This window comes from Oncorhynchus kisutch, linkage group LG6 (genome assembly GCF_002021735.2).
Source record: "Oncorhynchus kisutch isolate 150728-3 linkage group LG6, Okis_V2, whole genome shotgun sequence".
Lineage (NCBI taxonomy): Eukaryota > Metazoa > Chordata > Actinopteri > Salmoniformes > Salmonidae > Oncorhynchus > Oncorhynchus kisutch.
In genome coordinates, this window is record NC_034179.2 from 64,498,903 (window position 1) to 64,517,483 (window position 18,581).

Below are 18,581 nucleotides of genomic sequence, written 5' to 3' on the forward strand. Positions count from 1 at the left end.
CACACCTGCCCGTCCGACTAGCATCACTACTCTGGACGGTTCTGACTTAGTATATGTGGACAACTACAAATACCTAGGTGTCTGGTTAGACTGTAAACTCTCTTTCCAGACTCACATTAAGCATTTCCAATCCAAAATTAAATCTAGAATCGGCTTCCTATTTTGCAACAAAGCATCCTTCACTCATGCTGCCAAACATACCCTCGTAAAACTAACTATCCTACCGATCCTTGACTTCGGCGATGTCATTTATAAATCAGCCTCCAACACTCTTCTCAATAAACTGGATGTAGTCTATCACAGTGCTGTGACCACTGCGACCTGTATGCTCTCTTTGGCTGGCCCTCACTACTTATATGTCGCCAAACCCACTGGCTCCAGGTCATCTATAAGTCTTTGCTAGGTAAAGCCCCGCCTTATCTCAGCTCACTGGTCACCTTAGCAACACCCACCCGTAGCACATGCTCCAGCAGGTATATTTCACTGGTCATCCCCAAAGCCAACACTTACTTTGGCCGCCTTTCCTTCCAGTTCTCTGCTGCCAATGACTGGAAAGAACAGTTTTTTTTTATCACTGAAGCTGGTGAAATTATATCTCCCTCACAAACTTTAAGCATCAGCTATCAGAGCAGATTACCGATCACTGTACCTGTACACAGCCAATCTGTAAATAGCACACCTCATCCCCATATTGTTATTTATCATCTTGCTCTTTTGCACCCCAGTATCTCTACTTGTGCGTCATCATCTGCACATCTATCACAAAAGTGTTAATGCTAAATTGTAATTATTTCGCCTCTACGGCCTATTTATTGCCTTGCCTCCCTACTCTTCTACATTTGCACAGACTGTACATAGATTTGTCTATTGTGTTATTGATTGTACGTTTGTTTATGTGTAACTCTGTGTTGTTGTTTTTGTCACACTGCTTTGCTTTATCTTGGCCAGGTCGCAGTTGTAAATGAGAACTTGTTCTCAACTGGCCTTGGTTAAATAAAGGTGAAATACAAAAATAAAATGTTTAATTATTAATGTCCATGTTTAGTTCATGAAATTGGAAGTTATCAATTGTGATCATGGTCCGCAATTGCCGATCAGCTGTTAAAATCTACAGATTTTAAATGTTTTGTTTTTTTTAAACTGGCTGTTGTTGACAAGCATAGGCCTATTCAGTTCATATCCATATTATATTTGATTCAGTTATTGAAATTACGATCCCATCCTCAGTAGCCTATAATTGGGCAACAGAAGCATTTCTCACCTTGAAATCACCTCACTATTCATGTTGAGTAAATTACTGTCAACTTGAATTAAGCAAGCTGCTAAATTGTTCATTTTACATCTTGCCTCTTTCATTTTATATCTGGCACATACAGCAGTCAAAACTTTGGACACACTTACTCATTCCAGGGGTTTTCCGAGTGGCGTGACGTGGGCCTGGGCCTTCAGTGAGGTCCTACACAGTCCCACCCGAATTAATCCAGCTCTTATTACCATCATTATGATGCCATGGCTCTAGACACTATACATTTAGACAGAAACGCAGTATAACCAGGCGTTGCGTCACCTTGAAATTGACATTTTTATTCAGAGAATTGCAGGGGAAGAGTACAATACCTTTTCATTGTGCAGCTCCCGTTGCCCTGCGCGCTTGTTCGTTGAGCTGTAGATCCACTCGGGTGTCCCCAAAAGTTTTCAAAAGCACCATTGCTTGTAAGTGCCCAGCCGTACTTTGGTGTCTCGTTGCTGCCTTGGTTAGACAACTCAAGTTTGCAAAGCCTGTGTGGCTCCAAACACCAAATCGATCACTTGCAAATAATAGGCATTCCCAGCAGTACAGTTTGCAGTGCTTCTCGGAGCCTGTGAGCCATTGATAGCGCTCGTAACTTTGAAAGTGGCGAACGAACCCCTTTCCCGCCTGTGACTGGCTTTGTAGCGTTGGCGTCGGGCGACCTCTCCTGACAATGTCTAACTTTTCTTGAAAAGTTTGTCTTGAGAATGGCGTTATAATTATATCCTCGACCAAATCGATATCTTCTCCTTCCGCCATTGTGGGTTGAAAAAACAGCTTAGTAGTACGCAAATTAATTTGTTTATCAAATTCAGTTTCCTAGTTCTGAGGTTCTGCATAGACCTGCCCATATAGGACCTGCCTCTCAATATTGGTAATCCAATCAAAAGACGTGCACGCACTACGCCTGCTAGCTGGCTCCTGTGTAACTCTAAAGCTGATTGGTTGACACTAAATGTTCATTTCCATTCACTTTAAGCTACAAGCGCCCGCACTGTTGATTCTGAAGGCCTGAGGGCAGATTTTAGATCCCTGGCAACACATGATGGCTGAATATGATTGGATAAAATATCTAACATAAACACCAGCCCTCCAAATCTCAACCTGGGGCTGGAAGCAGTGCAACCAAGAGGAAAGCTATGAAATAAAGAGTATAACTCTTACTCTGGGGAATAATTTAATACATATTTGTGGGAAAATATATTTTAAAAAATATATATATTCTGATGATGTTTAGGCCAGCACAGAAGGCCTTGCTGGCCCTGACGGGCCACCACTGGGTTTTCACTATTTTTAAAATCTTTTCTACATTGTAGAATAATAGTGAAGACGTGTGCAAAGCTATCATCAAGGCAAAGGGTGGCTACTTTGAAGAATCTCAATATAAAATATATTTTGATTTGTTTCACACTTTTTTGGTTACTCCATGATTCCATATGTGTTAGAATAATAGTGAAGACGTCAAAACTATAAACTACAACCTAGAAAATAGTAAAATCTAGAAAAACCCTTGAATGAGTAGGTGTGTCCAAACTTTACAGTGGTAATGTATATGAAAATATACAAAGGTATCATTGATAGCAAAACCTTTTACTGGTACTGTAATAATGGCACAATTGTCAGAAAAGTGTAAAAAGGCGCATTATATTTTCTCTTGCGACATATTCCAATTCTTTATTAGTCAAATTATTTTGCAAGTATTATTATTTTGATGGAAAACCGAATTTTGCTTCTGAAGTTTTTAGAAGTTAAATCGATATTCCTTCTTCGCTCGATAACGTTGTGGGGGAAATGCGTTTATTGGCTAAATGTGGCAACTCCCTTCTTCCTGGGACTACTTTTCAGGCCTTATGAGCGGGTTTTGAGTCGTCAATAATACAGGTTTTGAGTCGTCATTAGTCGGATTTTGACTAAGACCTGGCAACCCTGATTCAGAGTCCAAGATAAGGATAATCATGGCGGCGCAAACCCGGGCGCTTGTTTCAGCCAAATGGCTTGCAGATGCGATAAAAAGCAACCTTATTGGACCGAATCTTCGAATTCTGGATACGTCTTGGTATCTAGCGAAATTAAAACGCGATGCAAATGCGGAATTTAACCAACAGCACATACCTGGAACTTCGTTCTTTGATATTGACAAATGCTCTGACAAAACTTCCTCGATGGACCATATGCTCCCAACTGCAAACTACTTTGCAGAGTATGTGGGGGGTTTAGGTATAGGAAACGATACACATGTAGTAGTGTACGATACCAGCGATTTTGGGTCATACAGCGCACCCCGAGTGTGGTGGATGTTCCGATTATTTGGGCACAATTCTGTATCGGTCTTGGACGGGGGTATGAAGAATTGGCTGGCCGAAGGGCATCCGGTCACTGCAGAATACACCAAGCCAGAACGTGCGGACTTCAAGGCGACCGCCAATCATTCTTGGGTCAAGTCGTATGAAGATGTGCTGAAAAACATCGAGACGAAACAGGTGCAAGTGATTGACGCAAGATCCGCCGGCAGGTTCCGGGGAACCGAACCAGAACCAAGAGATGGTCAGTGGGAGCATATGCAAAGATTTATTTTGGCCTCCTATAATTGATTACATTTGATGTTATTATACATTTTAGCTAATATGATTTTTTAAATGTTAGGACATCATATTTTGCCCAATTATTTTTTTTAAATAAAATCTCACCTTCCCTCTTTCTCTATCCCCCTCTCTTTATTGCTCTCCTTATTTTTTACAGACATTGAACCTGGCCACATTCCTGGTACTATCAACATGCCTTTTGCCAAGTTCATGGATGCCTCAGGCAAGGAGTTGGAGCTTGAAGTGCTGACAAAAATGTTCCAGGAGTCAGGGGTGGACTTGGAGAAACCTTTCTGGGTAACCTGTGGGTCAGGGGTCACTGCATGCCACGTGGTTCTGGCTGCTCACCTGCTGGGACATTCAGGGTCAGTGTCTGTGTATGACGGGTCATGGTCTGAATGGTTCAAAAGGGCTGCCCCGGAGCATGTCATCTCTGAGGGCAAGGGGAAGCAAGTGTGATGTGGAGAGACGAGTAGAGATGAGCATTAAGGAAAATACTGTTGAATGAGTTGCTGATTAAAAGCAGGGAGGGGACACTATGAATCACAAAGGAAGCTACAGATTGCACAAAATATGGAGGTTTTTACTGATTTTGACTGAAGATTTTTGCTGAGTTGGATGAATGTGTCATTGCGAAAGAGGTCACCGTTCAAGAGTCCATGAATACAGTATGCCTATGTTTATATTCAAGATGTCCAATAAAGGTGTTACAAACTATGCTATTTGAATCTATTAATAAAGATTAGAAGGATGGAATGTTTGAGGTATTCGGGTTAGAATTGGACTATGGTTGAGTTGTATGCTTCTACTTAGGGGATTGCAGCCTGGCAACATTGTCTTGTAGATGTTGCGACTGCCAGACATTTTGTAAGGGGCTTTTAAAATAATGAAACTTGCTCTTAATGCACCATGAAAATGTAAGGAAAACGTCATTTTCATGGAGTTGTAGTTGCCTTGGTGTGACCTTGTTATGAGATGTAGACCCACGAAATGTGAAGGGGTTTTTCTAAGTGCAGTTCGGTTTTAGTATTAACAGAAGTTTCTGTCAGTTTGATTGCAGGATGTCACTTTTAGTTTAATTTGTACAATAAAAATACGCCATCTACTGTACAAAGTAATCTGTATTGTATTTTTTTCAAAATCCAAAGTAACAGTCAGTATCTGGTGTGGCCACTAGCTGCATTAAGTACTGCAGTGCATCTCCTCCTCATGGACTGCACCAGATTTGCCAGTTCTTGCTGTGAGATGTTACCGCACTCTTCCACCAAAGAACCTGCAAGTTCCCGGACATTTCTGGGGGGAATGGCCCTAGCCCTCACCCTCCAATCCAACAGGTCCCAGGCGTGCTCAATGGGTTTGAGATCCGGGCTCTTCACTTGCCATGGCAGAACACTGACATTCCTGTCTTGCAGGAAAACACGCACAGAACGAGCAGTATGGCTGGTGGCATTGTCATGCTTGAGGGTCATGTCAGGATGAGCCTGCAGGAAGGGTACCACATGAGGGAGGAGGATGTCTTCCCACAGCGTTGAGATTGCCTGCAATGACAACAAGCTCAGTCCGATGATCCTGTGACACACTGCCCCAGACCATGAAGGACCCTCCAAATCGATCCCGCTCCAGAGTACAGGCCTCGGTGTAACGCTCATTCCTTCGACGATAAACACGAATCCGACCATCACCCCTGGTGAGACAAAACCGTAACTCGTCAGTGAAGAGCACTTTTTGCCAGTCCTGTCTGGTCCAGCGATGGTGCGTTTGTGCCCATAGGCGACATTGTTGTCAGTGATGTCTGGTGAGTACCTGCATTACAACAGGCCTACAAGCCCTCAGTCCAGCCTCTCTCAGCCTATTGCGGACAGTCTGAGCACTGATGGAGGGATTGTGCGTTCCTGGTGTAACTCGGGCAGTGGTTGTTGCCATCCTGTACCTGTCAAGCAGGTGTGATGTTCGAATGTACTGAACCTGTGCAGGTGTTGTTACACGTGGTCTGCCACTGCGAGGACGATCAGCTGTCCGTTCTGTATCCCTGTAGCGCTGTCTTAGGCGTCTCACAGTACGGACATTACAATTTATTGCCCTGGCCACATCTGCAGTCCTCATGCCTCCTTGCAGCATGCCTAATGCACGTTCACCCAGATGAGCAGGGACCCTGGGCATATTTCTTTTGGTGTTTTTCAGTCAGTAGAAAGGCCTCTTTAGTGTCATAAGTTTTCATTACTGTGACCGTAATTGCCTTCCGTCTGTATGCTGTTAGTGTCTTAACGACCGTTCCACAGGTGCATGTTCATTAATTGTTTATGGTTCATTGAGCAGGCATGGGAAACAGTGTTTAAACCCTTTACAATGAAGATCTGTGATGTTATTTGGATTATTACGAATTATCTATGAAAGACAGGGTCCTGAAAAGGGACGTTTCTTTTTTTGCTGAGTTTACATAGGCGTACAGATGCCCATTATCAGAAACCATCACTCGTGTGTTCCAATGGCACAATTGTGTTTATAATTTTAAAAGGCTAATTGATCATTAGAAAACCCTTTTGCAATTATGATAGCACAGCTGAAAACTGTTGTTCTAATGAAAGAAGCAATAAAATTGGCATTCTTTAGACTAGTTGAGTATTAGCATTTGTGGGTTCGATTACAGGCTCAAAATGGCCAGAAACAAAGACTTTCTTCTGAAACTCGTCAGTCTATTCTTGTTCTGACAAATTAAGGCTATTCCTTGCGAGAAATTACCAAGACACTGAAGATCTCGTACAACGCTGTGTACTACTCCCTTCACAGAGCAGCGCAGACTGGCTCTCACCAGAATAGAAAGAGGAGTGGGAGGCCTGAGTTTCTGGCCATGAACTCAAGGCACACTTAACCAGCATAGCTACCACACCATAGTATTCTGCGGCGATACGCCATCACATCTAGTTGGCACTTAGTGGGACTATCATTTGTTTTTCAACAGGACAATGACCCAACACACCTCTAGGCTGTGTAAGGGCTATTTGATCAAGAAGGAGAGTGATGGAGTGCTGTATCAGATGACCTGGCCTCCACAATCACCCGACCTCAACCCAATTGAGATGGTTTGGGATGAGTTGGACCGCAGAGTGAAGTAAAAGCAGCCAACAAGTGCTCAGCATATGTGGGAACTCCTTCAAGACTGTTGGAAAAGCATTCCAGGTGAAGCTGGTTGAGAGAATGCCAAGAGTGTGCAAAGCTGTCATCAAGGAAAGGGTGGCTACTTTGAAGAATCTAAAATATTAAATATATTTTGATTTGTTTCACACTTTTTTGGTTACTACATGATTCCATATGTGTTATTTCATAGTTTGTCTTTACCATTATTCTACAATATAGAAAATAGTAAAAAAATCCTTGAATGAGTAGGTGTGCTTAAACTTTTGACTGGTACTGTACAAAGAAACTAAACGAAGTTCAGTTAGTTTGCAGTCTTTCCAGCTTCAGTTTGAAGAGATTGTGTTAGCTGTGTTGTTGGCTAGCTCCTCCACTCTGAACAACAGTGTTCTGACGAGTGAGCACATTTTTAAGGAAGGGATAAGAATGTTGCCAGCCAGTATGGCAATGGAACATTGAGAACAAACGACTGGGTCTCATCCATAGATACAGAACAAAAAGACTGAACGACTAGGCTGCGTCTCTAGCAACCGAACCGATAGAACGAACGACCAAATCCTAGATTTGTGTCCGCACTACATCTCGTGGAAAGATGAAATAGTCTGAATAAATTCATCAAAATAATTTTTTTAATGAATATATGTCAATTATTATTTGATTATGTTGGTAACCCATTGTATTAAAGTGATAATGCCCTCGAAACCAGTGTTTGTAGGATATATTGCCATGGTTTGGCCGCCCTCGACTTTGTCTCGGGCCTAATAACACCCGTCCCAATATATCCTCCAAACAACGGCTTCTCGGCCATTATCACTTAAATATGCAGAATACCCTATAAGCAAATCAGAAACCAGTATTAAAAAATGCCATGGTATAAGTTGTTCAATTTCACTTGAGGGACTATGGTAGTCATTCAGTGGGATATCCTTCCAGCTGGCGGCAGAATGAGTAGAGATATGCTGCATGACCAAAAGTATATGGACACCTGCTCATCAAAAATCTCATAACAAAATCATGGCCATTAATATGGAGTTTGGTCCCCCCTTTGCTGCTATAACAGCCTCCACTCTTCTGGGAAGGCTTTGCAATAGATGTTGTAACATTGCTGCAGGGACTTGTTTCCATTCAGCCTCAATGTTAGGCAATTAGGCCTGGCTCAAGGTCTGTGTTTCAATTCATCCCAAAGGTGTTCGATAGGGTTGAGGTCAGGGCTCTGTGCAGGCCAGTCAAGTTCTTCCACACCGATCTCAACAAACCATTTCTGTATGGACCTCGCTTTGTGCACGGGGGTACTGTCATGGTGAAACAGGAAAGGGCCATCTCTAAACTGTTGCCACAAAGTTGGAGCACAGAATCATCTAGAATGTCATTGTATGCTGTAGCATTAAGATTTTCCTACACTGGTACATAGGGTCCCATACCATGAAAAACTTCCCCAGACCATTATTGCTCCTCCACCAAACTTTACAGTTGTTACTATACATTTGTGCAGGTAGCGTTCTCATGTGATCCTCCAAAACCCAGATTCGTCCGTCGGACTGCCCGATGGTGAAGCATCATTCTTCACTCCAAGAACACATTTCCACTGCTCCAGAGTCCAATGGCGGCGAGCTTGACATCACTCCTGTCGACACTTGGCATTGTGCATGGTGATCTTAGTCTTGTGTGTGGCTGCTCGGCCATGGAAACCCATTTCATGAAGCTCTCGATGAACAGTTCTTCTGCTGACGTTGCTTCCAGAGGCAGTTTGCAACCGAGGAAAGACAATTTTTACACGCTATGCGCTTCAGCATTCTGTGAGCTTGTGGCTGAGTCGTTGTTGCTCCTAAACATTTCCACTTGACAATAACGGCAGCTCTAGCAGGGAAGACATTTTACGAACTGACTTTTTGGAAATGTAGCATCCTATTTATTTATTTATTTATTTTACCTTTATTTAACCAGGTAGGCAAGTTGAGAACAAGTTCTCATTTACAATTGCGACCTGGCCAAGATAAAGCAAAGCAGTTCGACAGATAAAACGACACAGAGTTACACATGGAGTAAAAACAAACATACAGTCAATAATGCAGTATAAACAAGTCTATATACAATGTGAGCAAATGAGGTGAGAAGGGAGGTAAAGGCAAAAAAGGCCATGATGGCAAAGTAAATACAATATAGCAAGTAAAATACTGGAATGGTAGTTTTGCAATGGAAGAATGTGCAAAGTAGAAATAAAAATAATGGGGTGAAAAGGAGCAAAATAAATAAATAAATTAAAAATGAAATACAGTTGGGAAAGAGGTAGTTGTTTGGGCTAAATTATAGGTGGGCTATGTACAGGTGCAGTAATCTGTGAGCTGCTCTGACAGTTGGTGCTTAAAGCTAGTGAGGGAGATAAGTGTTTCCAGTTTCAGAGATTTTTGTAGTTCGTTCCAGTCATTGGCAGCAGAGAACTGGAAGGAGAGGCGGCCAAAGAAAGAATTGGTTTTGGGGGTGACTAGAGAGATATACCTGCTGGAGCGTGTGCTACAGGTGGGAGATGCTATGGTGACCAGCGAGCTGAGATAAGGGGGGACTTTACCTAGCAGGGTCTTGTAGATGACATGGAGCCAGTGGGTTTGGCGACGAGTATGAAGCGAGGGCCAGCCAACGAGAGCGTACAGGTCACAATGGTGGGTAGTATATGGGGCTTTGGTGATAAAACGGATTGCACTGTGATAGACTGCATCCAATTTGTTGAGTAGGGTATTGGAGGCTATTTTGTAAATGACATCGCCAAAGTCGAGGATTGGTAGGATGGTCAGTTTTACATGGGTATGTTTGGCAGCATGAGTGAAGGATGCTTTGTTGCGAAATAGGAAGCCAATTCTAGATTTAACTTTGGATTGGAGATGTTTGATATGGGTCTGGAAGGAGAGTTTACAGTCTAACCAGACACCTAAGTATTTGTAGTTGTCCACGTATTCTAAGTCAGAGCCGTCCAGAGTAGTGATGTTGGACAGGCGGGTAGGTGCAGGTAGCGATCGGTTGAAGAGCATGCATTTAGTTTTACTTGTATTTAAGAGCAATTGGAGGCCACGGAAGGAGAGTTGTATGGCATTGAAGCTTGCCTGGAGGGTTGTTAACACAGTGTCCAAAGAAGGGCCGGAAGTATACAGAATGGTGTCGTCTGCGTAGAGGTGGATCAGGGACTCACCAGCAGCAAGAGCGACCTCATTGATGTATACAGAGAAGAGAGTCGGTCCAAGAATTGAACCCTGTGGCACCCCCATAGAGACTGCCAGAGGTCCGGACAGCAGACCCTCCGATTTGACACACTGAACTCTATCAGAGAAGTAGTTGGTGAACCAGGCGAGGCAATCATTTGAGAAACCAAGGCTGTCGAGTCTGCCGATGAGGATATGGTGATTGACAGAGTCGAAAGCCTTGGCCAGATCAATGAATACGGCTGCACAGTAATGTTTCTTATCGATGGCGGTTAAGATATCGTTTAGGACCTTGAGCGTGGCTGAGGTGCACCCATGACCAGCTCTGAAACCAGATTGCATAGCAGAGAAGGTATGGTGAGATTCGAAATGGTCGGTAATCTGTTTGTTGACTTGGCTTTCGAAGACCTTAGAAAGGCACGGTAGGATAGATATAGGTCTGTAGCAGTTTGGGTCAAGAGTGTCCCCCCCTTTGAAGAGGGGGATGACCGCAGCTGCTTTCCAATCTTTGGGAATCTCAGACGACACGAAAGAGAGGTTGAACAGGCTAGTAATAGGGGTGGCAACAATTTCGGCAGATAATTTTAGAAAGAAAGGGTCCAGATTGTCTAGCCCGGCTGATTTGTAGGGGTCCAGATTTTGCAGCTCTTTCAGAACATCAGCTGAATGGATTTGGGAGAAGGAGAAATGGGGAAGGCTTGGGCGAGTTGCTGTTGGGGGTGCAGTGCTGTTGTCCGGGGTAGGAGTAGCCAGGTGGAAAGCATGGCCAGCCGTAGAAAAATGCTTATTGAAATTCTCAATTATGGTGGATTTATCAGTGGTGACAGTGTTTCCTATCTTCAGTGCAGTGGGCAGCTGGGAGGAGGTGTTCTTATTCTCCATGGACTTTACAGTGTCCCAGAACTTTTTTGAGTTAGTGTTGCAGGAAGCAAATTTCTGCTTGAAAAAGCTAGCCTTGGCTTTTCTAACTGCCTGTGTATAATGGTTTCTAGCTTCCCTGAACAGCTGCATATCACGGGGGCTGTTCGATGCTAATGCAGAACGCCATAGGATGTTTTTGTGTTGGTTAAGGGCAGTCAGGTCTGGGGAGAACCAAGGGCTATATCTGTTCCTGGTTCTAAATTTCTTGAATGGGGCATGTTTATTTAAGATGGTTAGGAAGGCATTTTAAAAAAATATCCAGGCATCCTCTACTGACGGGATGAGATCAATATCCTTCCAGGATACCCCGGCCAGGTCGATTAGAAAGGCCTGCTCGCAGAAGTGTTTCAGGGAGCGTTTTACAGTGATGAGTGGAGGTCGTTTGACCGCTGACCCATTACGGATGCAGGCAATGAGGCAGTGATCGCTGAGATCTTGGTTGAAGACAGCAGAGGTGTATTTAGAGGGGAAGTTGGTTAGGATGATATCTATGAGGGTGCCCGTGTTTAAGGCTTTGGGGAGGTACCTGGTAGGTTCATTGATAATTTGTGTGAGATTGAGGGCATCAAGTTTAGATTGTAGGATGGCTGGGGTGTTAAGCATGTTCCAGTTTAGGTCGCCTAGCAGCACGAACTCTGAAGATAGATGGGGGGCAATCAGTTCACATATGGTGTCCAGAGCACAGCTGGGGGCAGAGGGTGGTCTATAGCAGGCGGCAACGGTGAGAGACTTGTTTTTAGAGAGGTGGATTTTTAAAAGTAGAAGTTCAAATTGTTTGGGTACAGACCTGGATAGTAGGACAGAACTCTGCAGGCTATCTTTGCAGTAGATTGCAACACCGCCCCCTTTGGCAGTTCTATCTTGTCTGAAAATGTTGTAGTTTGGAATTAAAATGTCTGAATTTTTGGTGGTCTTCCTAAGCCAGGATTCAGACACAGCTAGAACATCCGGGTTGGCAGAGTGTGCTAAAGCAGTGAATAGAACAAACTTAGGGAGGAGGCTTCTAATGTTAACATGCATGAAACCAAGGCTATTACGGTTACAGAAGTCGTCTAAAGAGAGCGCCTGGGGAATAGGAGTGGAGCTAGGCACTGCAGGGCCTGGATTCACCTCTACATCGCCAGAGGAACATAGGAGGAGTAGAATAAGGGTACGGCTAAAAGCTATGAGAATTGGTCGTCTAGAACGTCTGGAACATAGAGTAAAAGGAGGTTTCTGGGGGCGATAAAATAGCATCAAGGTATAATGTACAGACAAATGTATGGTAGGATGTGAATACAGTGGAGGTAAACCTAGGTATTGAGTGATGAAGAGAGAGATATTGTCTCTAGAAACATCGTTGAAACCAGGAGATGTCATTGCATGTGTGGGTGGTGGAACTAATAGGTTGGATAAGGTATAGTGAGCAGGACTAGAGGCTCTACAGTGAAATAAGCCAATAAACACTAACCAGAACAGCAATGGACAAGACATATTGACATTAAGGAGAGGCATGCTTAGTCAAGTGATCAAAAGGGTCCGGTGAGTGGAGAGGTTGGTTGGTGATTTAGACAGCTAGCCAGGGCATCGGTAGCAAGCTAGCATAGGATGGAGGTCTGTTGTTAGCCACCTCTTGCGTTCCGTCAGTAGATTAGTGGGGTTCCGTGTGGTAGAGGGGATTAATCCAAATCACACAACAACAACAAAAATAAAAACAATAGATATAGTTATAGAGGCCCAAGAAGAAAACATAATAATAATAATAAAAAAATTAATAAATTGTCCGATTGTCTATTCAGATAGCAGCCGGTAAGACAGCTAACGGTTAGCAGGCCGCAGATGGGCGTTCAGGTAACGTCGCGACGGAGGAGCCAGCCGAATAACTCCTTCGGGTAGATAACGTCGGCAGTCCAGTTGTGAAGGCCCGGTGGGGCTCCGCGAAGGCAGTAAAACGGGTCCGGATAGGTGACTGCAGCCCAGGTGTGATTGATGGAACTCAGGAGTGATTGACGGAGCTTGCTAGCTCCGGAATAATTGATGTTTGCTCCGGAATCGACGAAGGCTGATAGTCACACGGATAGCAGCTAGCTAGCTGTGAGATCCGGGTATGAATGTCCAGAGAGCAGTCGAAATCCAGGGACATGGAGAGAAAAATTGGTCCGGTATGTTCCGTTCCGAGCCGCGCTGCACCATACAGAACTGGCGATAGATTTTCGAGCTAAAGGGTAGCTGATGACCACAAACCGTGGTTAGCTGAATACTAACGATTTGCCAGTAGAGGAGCTAACTAGCTTCTGAACTAGCTTCTGGATTAGCTTCTGGCTAGTTTCAGGCTAGCTTCTTGGAGTTTCTGGCTAGCTTCTTGGAGGATTACAGATCTGAGGTAAATAATACTTTTTTATAAATATACATTGGTGAGGCGGGTTGCAGGAGAGTGTTTTGAAGATGAGTTGATGGAAAATAAAAATAAAATGTATGTGAAAAAGTTGTAAATATATATATATATATACAGGACACGACAAGACGAGGACAAAAGACATCTGAACTGCTATGCCACCTATGACGGTGCCACGTTGAAAGTCACTGAGCTCTTCAGTAAGACCATTCTACTGCCAATTTTTGTCTATGGAGATTGCATGGCTGTATGGTCAATTTTATACACCTGGCAGCATGGGTGTGGCTGAAATAGCCAAATCCACTCATTTGAAGTGGTGTCCACATACTTTTGTATAAACAGTGCATTCAGAAAGTATTCAGACCACTTCAATTTTCCCACATTCTGTAACATTACAGCCTTATTCTAAAATTGATTCAATAGTTTTTTTTGTGTTTGTATTGTCATCTATCTACACACAATACCCCATAATGACAAAGCTAAAACTCTGGAGCTCTGTCAGAGTGACCATTGGGTTCTTGGTCACCTCCCTGACCAAGGCCCTCCCCCCCCCGATTGCTCAGTTTGGCCGGGCGGCCAGCTCTAGGAAGAGTCTTCCATTTAAGAATACCCCAGGCATTTCCTTGGTACCCTTCCTTTCAGCATTTGTTGTTTGCATATCATACCTAGGTTTGTGTTATACAGATTATCTGGTCTATAAAACACATCTGTATTTCTGCTTCTGTCTAGACAGGGAGAAGATTATCCATGCCATACTACTGCGATACATGCAATGCTGGCTTGGCTTCAGATGATGCCCATTCTACCTGTATGATGTGCCTAGGTTTAGAGCATGCGATTCAGGCTGTGGATTCCCCTTTCAGCTGCATGCATTGTGCTACTCTCGGCTCATGCCTTTGTGAAGCACGATTAGCTATAATGAATGAGACAAATGCTAGAGGCTCCGGAAGCGGCTTCAAGCATACACAACCCTCCTCAGCGGTGGGCCCGCCTACCAAGCAGTCCAAGAAGGACAGCGGACCTACTTTGGATGGGTTGGAGGCCCAGGCAGCCTCTCTGTTCTCTCAGCTCCACTGTCTCAGCCCAAACAGGCTCTGTTAAAGACTTAAGACAGCATCAGGATCCTATCTCCATCCTTGCTGGTAATGACCTCGATGAAGAGACCTCTGAGGCCGGTTCTGGTTCAACGAACCACGGATCAGAGAGGGCTGAGAGTGAAGCGCCCTGTTCATCAGCTGATATGCAGGAGCTCCTCTCTAGGGTTCTGAAAGCTCTGGATTTCAATCCAGACCTACCTAAACAGCAGCCCGGGCAGAGTGTACATTCTTCAGTGCCCCAAGTTCCCCTATGAACTGCATCATTCTTGGGCTAAGATGAACTAAAGGTTCCATGTCTCAAGCCAGTGCAAGCCTTGGACCTTCATGGCTTTTCCCAAGGAGTTGGGACTGGACCAGTACCCCATCATGGACCCCATTTGTACAGGCATGGTCCTCCCAGACAAGGAAATCACTGGTAGGTCTCCCCGCTGTCCTCCGGGACCTCATCGGCTGCTGACAACCACATAAAGGACACCTTCCTGACCTTGGCCATGGTGCCTCATCTCATGAATGCGACCACTCTGCTCAGGTGACCCTGAGCTGTCGGCTGAAATGACTCAGGTGTCCACACTCCTCTCCCTCTAAAATGCTGAGATTCTCACGTGCTAATGGCAAAGCCCTGTCTATGGTTATCTCGTCACGCAAACCACTTTGGCTCTCACAGACAAATATGTAGGCCTCCATGAAGAAACCCTTTATGGAGCTCCCCATCTCCCCAGGCCAAGTTTTTGGTCCTGGTGTGGATGCCATTTTGGGCCAAACGGCGAAGCGGCAGTCTTTCATGAGTCACACTGCCCCACGTTACCCTACCCAGAGACCATTGCAGTTTATACCTCAGTTCTCCCCTTCCTTGAAAGGCTGATTGAGCCCTCCCCCAAACCAGCCATGCCCTGATCATCCACGTCAACAGGCTCCAGATCAGAGTGGTGCCACCACCAGCACAGGCAGCGGCATAACAAGCACCGTCCCTCTGCTCCGAAGAAGGATGGGCCCCCTCAGTCATCCTGATGGGTGTGGCCACGGCCACACCTTCCACATCTTCCACATCCATCGGGCAACGTGGGAGGAGCTTGTGGAGTTCCCCTGGGTGTCGGATACAATACTACAGGGGTACATACTCCAGTTCCGATGCCGGCCACCACAGATCAGAGGGGTTTGGTCAACTACAACAGCCTACCCCATGAAAAGAGAAGCTCTCCAACTGGAGATTGAATTATTCTCAAGCAGGGAGGCAATCAGTCAACTTGAATCATCAGAATAGCACAGTGGGTTCTATGGAGTATATTTCCTATGGCCCCCAAGATGGATGGCAGCTTTCACCCCATCCTGGACTTGAGAACTCTCAACCGGTGCTTGAAAACCCTCCCCTTCAAGATGCTATCTGTGGCCAATGTTTCACCATTGTGGCGCTAAAAGATGCCTACTTCCATGTACCGATCCACCCGGCTCACAGGAAGTACCTACGCTTTGCATTCAACGGCATAGCATAACAAGTGTTAACTCTCGGCCTCTCCTTGGCACCAAGAACATATACAAAACGCATGGATGGCGCTCTTGCACCCCTAACATCACAAGGGATGTCCCTCTGCTGTTTCCTGCAGTCCACGACTTTCTTCTTTGTTTGTTGACATTGAGTGAGAGGTTGTTTTCCTGACACCACACTCCGAGTGCCCTCAAGCCCACTACTGTTTCGTCAGCAGTCATGGGTGAACAGGGAGTACAGGAGGGGGCTGAGCATGCACCCTTGTGGGGCCCCAGTGTTGAGGATTAGCAAAGTGGAGATGTTTTTTCCTACCTTCACCACCTTGAGACCCAGGGCCTCAAGCTTAATGATGAGCTTGAACGGTACTATGGTGTTGAATGTTGAGCTGTAGTCAACACCATTCTTACACAGGTATTCCTCTTGTCCAGATGGGATAATGCAGTGTGATGGAGATTGCGTCATCTGTGGACTGTTGGGGCGGTATGGAAACTGAAGTGGGTCTAGGGTGGCAGGTAAGGTGGAGGTGATATGATCCTTGACTAGTCTCTCAAAGCACTTCATGATGACAGAAGTGAGTGCTATGGGGCGATAGTAATTTAGATCAGTTATATTTGCCTTTTTGGGTACAGGAACAATGGTGGCCATCTTGAATCATGTGGGGATAGCAGACTGGGATAGGGAGTGATTGAATATGTCCGCAAACACACCAGCCAGCTGGTCTGCGCATGCTCTGAGGACATGGCTATGGATGCCGTCTGGGCCAACAGCCTTGTGAGGGTTAACACGTTTAAATGTCTTACTCACGTTGGCCACGGAGAAGGAGAGGTGGGGCCCGCAGACCTTGCTAGCGGGCCGCGTCTGTGGCAATGTATTATCCTCAAAGCGGGCAAAGAAGGTGTTTAGTTTGTCTGCATGCAAGACACCGATGTCCGTGACGTGGCTGGTTTTCTTTTTGTAGTCCGTAAATGCCTGTAGACCCTGCCACATACTTCTCGTGTCTGAGCCGTTGAATTGCGATTCCACTTTGTCCCTTTACCGACATTTCTCTTGTTTGATTGCCTTGTGGAGGGAATAACTATACTGTTTATATTTGGCCATATTCCCAGTCATCTTTCCATGGTTAAATGTGTTGTTTCGTGCTTTCAGTTTTGTGTGAATGCCGCCATCTATCCACGGATTCTGATTAGGGTACATTTTAATAGTCACAGTGGGTATTCCACTGTATCTCCAATGCACTTCCTTATAAACTCACTCACCGAGTCAGTGTATAAATCGATGTGATTTTCTGAGGCTGCCCGGAACATTTCCCAGTCTGCGTGATCAAAACAATCTTGAAGCGTGGATTCCGATTGGTCAGACCAGCGCTGAATGATTCTTGTCACGGGTACATCCTGCTTGAGTTTCTGCCTATAGGACGGTAGGAGCAAAATGTAGTTGTAGTCAGGGAAGGGAGGGCGGAGGGAGGGCGGGAGAGGGCCTTGTATGCATCGCGGAAGTTAGAGTAGCAGTGGTCCAGTGTATTGCCCGATCGAGTCCTGCAATAAATATGCTGATAGAATTTTGGTAGCCTTGCTCTCAAATTTGCTTTGTTAACATCCCCAGCTACAATAAATGCAGCCTCAGGATATATGGTTTCCAGTTTACATAGAGTCGAATGAAGTTCAGGGGCCATCGTGGTATCTGCATGAAGGGGGATATACACAGTTGTGAAAATAACAAACGAGAATTCTCTTGGGACATAATATGGTCGGCATTTGTTTGTAAGGAATTCTATGTCAGGTGAACAGAAGGACTTGAGTTCCCGTATGTTGTTGTGATTACACCATGAGTCGCTAATCATGAAGCATACATCCCTGCCCTTCTTCCCAGAGAGATGTTTATTTCTGTCGGCGCAACACATGAAGAAACCCGGTGGCTGTACCGACTCCAACAACATATCCCGAGAGAGCCATGTTTCTGTGAAACAGAGATTGTTACAATCTCTGATGTCTCTCTGGAGGGCAACGCTTTCACTAATTTCTTTCACCTTTTTGTCTAGAGACTGGACATTGGTGAGTAACATACTTGGAAGCGGTGGGTGGTGTGCACGTCTTCGAAGTCTGACCAGGAGGCCGCTCTGTCTTCCACTTCTTCCGGCAACGTTGTTTTGGATCAACCTCTGGGATTTGATCAAATGTCCTGGGTGGTGGTCCGAACAAAGGATCCGCTGGCAAGTCGTATTCCTGGTCGTATTGTTGGTAAGTTGATGCCACTCTTATATCCGATAGTTCTTCCTGGCCATATGTAATAACAGTTAAGATTTTCTGGAATAACCATGTAAGAAATAATACATTAAAAAAGATATATATATTGCATAGTTTCCTAAGAACTCGAAGTGAGGCGACCATCTCTGTCGGTGCCATATTGCATGATCAACAAAGGGAAGGAAGGCGGAGGGATGTTGAATCGGGTGTGAAGCAGCCTCACCGTTGCTTCCTCCTTCTCCTCAGACTGACCATAAGATGAAGACG

The 18,581-nt window shown here is 44.9% G+C and overlaps 1 protein-coding gene across 1 annotated transcript; it reads left to right on the forward strand.

The window, feature by feature from the left end:
• Positions 1–3,125: 3,125 nt before the first annotated feature.
• On the forward strand, positions 3,126–4,983 carry LOC109893200 (3-mercaptopyruvate sulfurtransferase). The gene is made up of 2 exons (XM_020486302.2): positions 3,126–3,835; positions 4,031–4,983. The coding sequence occupies exons 1-2, from the start codon at positions 3,247–3,249 to the stop codon at positions 4,330–4,332; spliced, it is 891 nt and encodes a 296-aa protein (XP_020341891.1). The 5' UTR covers positions 3,126–3,246; the 3' UTR covers positions 4,333–4,983.
• Positions 4,984–18,581: the final 13,598 nt, after the last annotated feature.